At 35.9% G+C, this 7805-nt stretch overlaps 1 protein-coding gene across 1 annotated transcript; it reads left to right on the forward strand.

Moving 5' to 3' along the window:
* The first annotated feature begins 3204 nt into the window (after positions 1-3204).
* On the forward strand, positions 3205-7525 carry LOC108912895. Its single transcript, XM_018718311.1, has 2 exons — positions 3205-5641; positions 7350-7525. The coding sequence occupies exons 1-2, from the start codon at positions 3205-3207 to the stop codon at positions 7523-7525; spliced, it is 2613 nt and encodes an 870-aa protein (XP_018573827.1).
* The last annotated feature ends 280 nt before the right edge of the window (positions 7526-7805 follow it).

Below are 7805 nucleotides of genomic sequence, written 5' to 3' on the forward strand. Positions count from 1 at the left end.
ACAAACTAAATAATAAATGTTACATGAAATCCACACTCATTTCCTTTTTATACAAACGCTAACCGTTATCTCTTAATTTTATTAATACTAAATATACAGGCTGATTAGTGTAAGAGGGGAATTCCTATAGATCTCGCGTAATATAAGATGCACGTCAAAATTGTTTAAACGATTTTGTTTGAATTTTTTAAGGATTTTATGATTTCGTAAAAATAAATTTGAGATCCATGGCCAACTTTATGAGTAATAATAAAAAAACTGGAGAAGTACGGAAAGGTTAAGACTACCTAACTTTTTTATTTTAAGAGATAGAGAAAACTTAGTATTATAAAATTTTACGGTAAAATTCACACCTTTCACCTGGTCCAGATTTTAGAAATATCGTATGTAAGTTGCTGCGCACACTACGCAATACGAGGGCAAAAAAAAATTTCATCGAAGGTCAAAGAATTACTTGTAATTTCCTCTTTCATGTTTTTAAGCAAAATACAGGTTTTCTTATCACATTATTATAGTAGGTACATGTTTTTAGATTAAAGAGAATTGAGCCTTCAACAGATAAATTAAATTAATTGTACAGATAAAGTAGCTTACGCTAAATGTAGTTATAAAATCGCATGTGTTACCCCAGCAATGTTATCATTTGACAAATTGTTTATTGTTGTCATAATTTAGCACCTAATACTGGTATAACTACCACAGACAGATAATAATGATTTAAGTGTGATGCTCAAGCTGACCACCTCGATTTCTGACGCATAGTCGGACGCTTCTGGTGCAGCTTTTATTGCGATCCTTAGGGTTTGAGGAGGCACCGACGCACAAGCTTCTCTCATTTTTAACTTAAGGTCCTCCAGAGTTTCCGGTACCGTATGGAAAACATTATGCTTTATATAACCACAAAGGAAAAAGTCAAGATGTAACAAATCAGGAGAACGGGTTTGCCATGCAATGGTCCATGTGTACTCAATGTGTCTATTTTCTAGTGGCAAATCTAGCAACTCGCCGTTATTTTCCAAGAATCTGCCAAATCGCACCCGTCAGTTTACCATCATTGAAGTAAAATCCTATGAATTTGGTATCAAGAATTCCTACTAAAACGTTTACTGAATACCTCTGTTGAAATGCGGTTTCTCTGTACCAATGTAAATTACCGTTAGTCCATTTGAAGTGGATACGTCTATTAAAAAATCCATTGTTACAAAAGTTAGACCCATCTGACCAGAGAATTCTGTACATAGAAGGATCTTCCCTTTTCATTTGTTGTTACTACCTACAAAATCTTATCTCCTCGCTTTATCTTCCTAACTCAAGTAACGCCTTATTGTAGTTTACTTCAATCTCTGAAAGATATATGTCTTGCTCATATTTTTCCTATTTACATAATTTAAAATTCTATTAATATTACCAATGTTATTAACATAACTGATTTTATTTCCCTGTCCTTCAAAAGATCCACATCTTCTAAGGTTTGCAAAATTACTAGAATTTAAAAAAATTCTTTTGTTGTTAAAACAATTTTCACGTTAGGTAACTTAATGAACAACGCCAATCTAGAGGTTGGAAAAAAGGTGGTTTTCTGTAATTTTCATGAAAAAATCGATACGATATATGATATCAGGAACAAGAAGGCTTTATTATATATGTTTTCAGGTAGTATTGTGAAATTTTTCAAAGAATTTGGATCCAAAATTGCAGCCGTAGGTAGTGGCAAGCAACTACACCTTCTTTTCAAAAGGGCGTATGGCGTATGTGTAACCTTTCTTAAAAGCTTCTCTATATTTGCTAATTCTCACATGGTCGCCTACTTTAAATTTTGTTATTTTATCAGCAATTTTTAAATGAGTATATGTTGACTTTAATAATGATTTCTCATTCCTNGTTATTAGTTGCATTATGTAATAGTTTGTGCTAACTGAGGTGTTTATCAAGTGTTGTGGGTATTTTAAAAAATAGGTGAGTACTAGTTGCATAGTATTAAAATATAGAATTTCTCTCTAGAATTTAAAATAAAATCCGTACCCCAAGGTCAGGACCCTATTGCATGGATTAAAGAGGCAGTCAATCAAGTAATTGAAAAAGGTACAGAAGGTCTTAAACCTGGAGATCAAGTATCTTTCTTCTTCAGCTCCAAAGATTTTTCACGTGGAGATGGATGGGTACGTTTCCAACCTGTAGAAAAAATTACTTATGACGATATATGGAATGTCATAAGCAGTGTTTATCAATCTAATTCAGCGGGTCTCAATACGTCTCTTTTTTGCCTAGGCGTGACTTCTGTGCGGATGCCTATGGGAAAGGGAAGAGGCAAGTTTTACAATAGTTATTCTGAAGAGTGTACAAAACGACGCGGACTTGTTAGGATAGACAATAAAGACAACTTATGTCTACCACGAGCTCTTGTCGTTGCGAAGGCAAATGTGAACAAAGACCCCGAATACACAAAAATCCGCGAAAATGTTGGAAAAATACAGACGCAGAGGGCTATTGAACTTTGCCGGAATGCGAACGTTTATGTCCCCAAAAAAGGTGCAGGTATTCCCCAGCTACAGATATTTCAAAGTTACCTTCAAGGGCATAGAATTGTGGTATACCAGTATGGCAGTAAGGGGCGTGATGTTATTTTCAAGGGATCCACAGAATGTCCAACATTAAATCTTCTTTATCACGAGGGTCACTACAATGTGATTACGTCACTAACAGCCGCATTCAACTTCCTATTGCGAAGAATGTCACGTGCCGTATAATATTAAAAATCATCACATGTGTGGTGGAACATGTTCTGCATGTCAACAATCGCCTGCATGCTCCCGAGATCTTAAAGTTACATGTACTGATTGCCAACGTGACTTTAGAGGACAGAAATGCTACAACAAACACAAAAAAGCAAGATCATTTGGAAAAAGTACTGTCTGTGAAAGTATTTATAGATGTGAACACTGCTCTAAGACAATTAAGAGAAATAGACAACATATTTGTGGGGAAATATATTGCAAGATCTGTAAATCTCACATACCCCCCAATCATCTTTGCTACATTCAACCAAATCATGGTAAACCTAAAACAGAAAACATTTTATTTATATGCTACGATTTGGAGACGAGACAAGAAAAAGTTGTCGAGAACGGTTACCTTCTTCACGAACCTAACCTCTGTGTTTTGTCAGCCAGATGTGACAAATGTATAGGCGAAAGCAATTTATACATGTGTCAAAAATGTGGACCCAGGATAAATACATACAAAGAAAATGTTATAAGTAGTTTTATGAAATACGTATTGACGGCAAGACAAAAATTCAAACAGGTAATTGTTATAGCCCACAACGGTCAGGCGTTTGACCATCAATTTGTACTTAATCACATATTGACCAAGACCGACCTTACACCAGAACTGATTATGCGAGGCACAAAAATAATTTCCATGGTTGTTGAAAATGTAAAGTTTCTAGACTCTCTCAACTATTTTCCAATGCCTCTAACAAAGCTTCCAAAGGCTTTTGGTCTGGGCGACGACTTTAAAAAGGGGTATTTCCCTCACCTATTCAATACAGAGGAAAATCAAAATTATGTTGGTCCTCTTCCAGCTGTAGAATATTACAGCCCTGATACCATGAAGGAGGAAGATAGAAAAAAGTTTTTATCATGGTACGAAGATCATAAAAGTGATGAATTTGATATGCAGAGAGACATTGTCCAATATTGTATTTCTGATGTTGAAATTTTAACAGCTGCATGTGTCAAATTTCGTCATCAACTAATTGATACAGGTAACGTGTGCCCCTTTACTGAAGCCTGCACTATAGCCTCAGCGTGCAACAAAATATATAGGCGTAACTTCCTTAAACCGAACACCATTGGCATTATCCCCAAAAATGGTTACAGATTGAGAGACAATCAATCCAGAATAGCTACACAGTGGCTTGTGTGGGAGGAAAAGCAACGAGACATAAACATTATTCACAGTGCCAAACAACAAGAAGCCATTGTTCAGGGTGTTAAAATCGACGGCTACATTCACGAAACCAAGCAGGTATTTGAATTTCATGGTTGCTATTATCATGGATGCCCTATCTGTTATAAACATAACCGAGATCAACCTCTTTACGAGAATCCATCAGAAACCCTAAATTTACGATATGAAGCAACTACTTTTAAGACCAACAGGCTAAGGAACCTAGGATACGAAGTCATAGAAATGTGGGAATGTCAATTTAGAAGTGATCTAAAAGTAAACGAGGATATCAAGACTTACACTGAGTGTCATCCATTAGTAGCTCTAGCACCCCTAAATCCACGTGATGCATTCTATGGAGGAAGAACAGGCAATACTAGATCATACTACAAGTGTAAGCCATGTGAGAAAGTCAAGTATGTTGATGTTTGTTCATTATATCCGTGGGTTTGCAAGTATGGCAAGTTCACATTAGGTCACCCAAAAGTTTACGTGGGTGAAGAATGTAAACAGATGAACATATATAAGACAGAAGGACTGATAAAGTGTAAAATCGTGCCACCTCAAGAATTGTATCACCCTGTATTACCAGTTAAAATGAACGATAAATTAATGTTTGTACTTTGTCGAACCTGTGGTGAGACAATGAATGATTCAGAGTGTAATCATTCGATGGACGATGAGAACAGAGCACTAACAGGTGCATGGGTCATTGACGAAGTTGTAAAAGCTCTCGAGAAAGGATACAAACTTTTGGAAACTTACGAAATTTGGGAGTATAAAGTAGAGCAATTTAATAAGGCATCAAATGTGACAGGTTTATTCACAGAGATGATGAACAAATTTATAAAAATAAAACAACAGGCGTCCGGTTGGCCTTACCATTGCAATACTCAAGAAGAAAAGAACAAATACATTGAAGAATTCTTCGAAAGAGAAGGTGTTAAATTGGAGTATACAGAAATAGTAGAGAATCCAGGTCTCCGATCACTGGCTAAGCTAATTTTAAATTCTTTCTGGGCAGAATTTGGCCAAAGAGAAAATCAAGCCAAAACAAGGATCATCAGAAACCCTGATGAATTTTTCTCCATGCTCACCAACCCATCCATTTATGTAAACAGTGTGCTTCCTATCAACGAAGATTCTCTTGTTGTTAATTGGGAACACATTGATGAAGCTGCAGATATGCTTTCCACCGTCAATGTTGTTATAGCATCCTACATTACTACTCAGGCCCGTCTTAAACTCTACAGCTACCTGGAACAGCTGGGCGAGAGAGTGCTGTATTATGATACAGATTCCGTAATATTTGTCTCTAAAGAGGGTGAATTTGATGTTGCAGTGGGAGAGTTTCTCGGTGACATGACCGATGAATTAGAAGAATACGGCCCTGGCAGCTATATAACAGAATTCGTGTCTGGAGGACCAAAAACCTATTCATACAAAGTACTCTCTACAGAAGACAATCAAGAAAAGGTGGTGTGTAAAGTGAAAGGTATATCTCTTACATATGCCGCATCTCAGCTAATAAATTTTAGTACTATAAAGGGTATGGTTCTTACACCCTCCCAGCCTACTTCCATTATATCAAAAAATATCAGAAGGACGAAGGAGCATGAAATTGTAACAAAACAAGAATCCAAAATTTACAAACCGAATTCTACCAAAAGAAAATTTTCTGAAGACCACAGTAATTTACCTGTATATTTTTATTATTAGCTTTTAGAGCGGGTCTTACTTTATTGGAAAGGTATTAAGCTTTCTTTATTGTAAAGGTATTACGCTAGTTTAAATCAAATTTCCTACAATTCCTATTAATGAAGTCATGTATGCTTTTTGATACCAAATAAGTATCTACATAAAAGAAATAAGCCTACAGGCAAAGTTGGATTTAATAATTATTTATTATCTAAATCATTATTTCCAAAAAACTAATTGCCATAACTAATAGTTTGCTATTGAGTATTGTCATCCCAAAATAAATTTCATTAATAGTTAACGATGAACTCGCCTCTTTCCGAATGGCCCAAATATATTTATAAGTACATTTATGTTAGATATAATGAAATTGTGTATGTAACGACTACTCCGATCAGTAATTATACCCACAACAATTTACCCGTATATTTTTATTATTAGCTTTTAGTGTTGTAAACTTATTAAGCTGATTGATATAATAATTTTTACAGTTCCTATCTTTGGCACTAATGTATTTGGGTATGCTGAAGAGATAACTCCACAGACAAAGGTGAATTTAATAAATATCTAAATTAGTGATTTGTGAGGCTTCTACGGCCAGAGCTGATATTTAATTTATTATTATTATCGGGTTGTTATGGCCTGGTGTAGGCAATTGGTAACTGGTGGAGATTAATGTTTTTACACATTTATAGGAAATATTTCGTATACTACCCTTCTGTCGTTACCTAAGATGCATTTAATTATAGCAGGAATGGTTATTCAAACTTTTAATGCTCAATAGAAGATTGTTTCAGACAAGGTTACGTATTTCGAGTGCTGTCGGGACGGTATTACCATTTCAGAGTAGTGAAGTGTGCATTTACTTTCATTCATATTAACATTCTGCAATGGGCAGCCTGCCGCAAGCGCTATAATTTTAAAAATATTTGTGAAGTACTGTTTCGACAAAGGACTCCAATGACCCGTATAATCTCTAATCTGGAATTTTGAATTTACCGCTAATAAAGCCTAATCAAGATTTTCAAATTTCTCACCATCAGCTGAAATATTATTAAACATCAATATATCTGCCACAGCGTTCTCGTTGTTAAATGTTACGGTAGTCTAGAGGTAACGTGCTCGCTTTTGAATCCAAAGGCTCGGAGCTCAAATCTCGGAGAGAGTAAACTTTTTTCATTTACATAAAATTACCAACTAACTAGCTTTGAATTTACCATAGGAAACATTTTCTTAAAAAAAGGAGAGGCTCTGATTGGTCAATCAAGCGGTGGGCATGGAGAAAAAGTAAACCTACAAGTAAAGTTGAATCTTATGCACATTCCATGCACGAGTTACGTCACACAAAATTTTCCATGGCTCCCGGCGGTCAAGTGCCCAAAGCGTTTTGAGCTACGCCAACAAATGACTCCAATGACACACCAATTGGATTAACACGTCAACGACCTTTTCAAGGTCACTGCGGCGCATCCTTTGACCTTCTCAAGGTCACGGCGGCTCATCCTTTGACCTACATTTCCCAAGGTCACAGAAATTTTCCCACTGTCCCCGAAATTTTCCCACGGTCAAGTGAACCAATACCTACTCATTAAATGCTGTTAATAAAATTAAGAAGAAGAAGAAGAAATATATTAAAGCTGCCCGAGTAATCCCAATACCTAAGACAGGAGGATTTCTACCACTAATCCCATTATTTGCAGGCTTAAGTGCGCTTGGTGCTTTAGGTGGTGGAGCAGCAGGATTTGTAAAGGCTGTTAATGATACCAAAGATGCAAAGCAAAAGCTTGAAGAAAGTAAACGACATAATATTGCAATGGAAGAAATAGCTATGGGTAAAGGATTGTACCTTACAAGCAAGGATTTGGTATTATTTTAGGACACAACCAACATTCCAAACATCACCGATAAAATTACCGGAACGAGCTCTTACTAATTTAGATTTAATAAGATTGGCTAAGAAATTAAAAATTCAACATTTTCGAGGTGTATTTATGAGAGATAGTTTACCACATCGTGTGCATTATAAAGAATGTGGTATTATTAATCTAGACAATGAAAGAGGCTCTGGAACACACTGGACTGCATATAAGAAAAATGGAGAAAGCAGTATATTTTGATAGCTACGGTAACCTACGACCTCCACGAGAAGTGATACT

The sequence above is a fragment of the Anoplophora glabripennis genome, unplaced genomic scaffold (genome assembly GCF_000390285.2).
Source record: "Anoplophora glabripennis isolate ALB-LARVAE unplaced genomic scaffold, Agla_2.0 scaffold898, whole genome shotgun sequence".
Taxonomy (NCBI): domain Eukaryota; kingdom Metazoa; phylum Arthropoda; class Insecta; order Coleoptera; family Cerambycidae; genus Anoplophora; species Anoplophora glabripennis.

Excerpts from the sequence above, each read along its gene's own strand:
- LOC108912895 (XM_018718311.1), top strand. The coding sequence starts at position 3,205 with ATGTGTCAAAAATGTGGACCCAGGATAAATACATACAAAGAAAATGTT. Across the intron at positions 5,642-7,349 it reads AAAATTTTCTGAAGACCACA|GCTTAAGTGCGCTTGGTGCT; the intron begins GTAATTTACCTG and ends CATTATTTGCAG.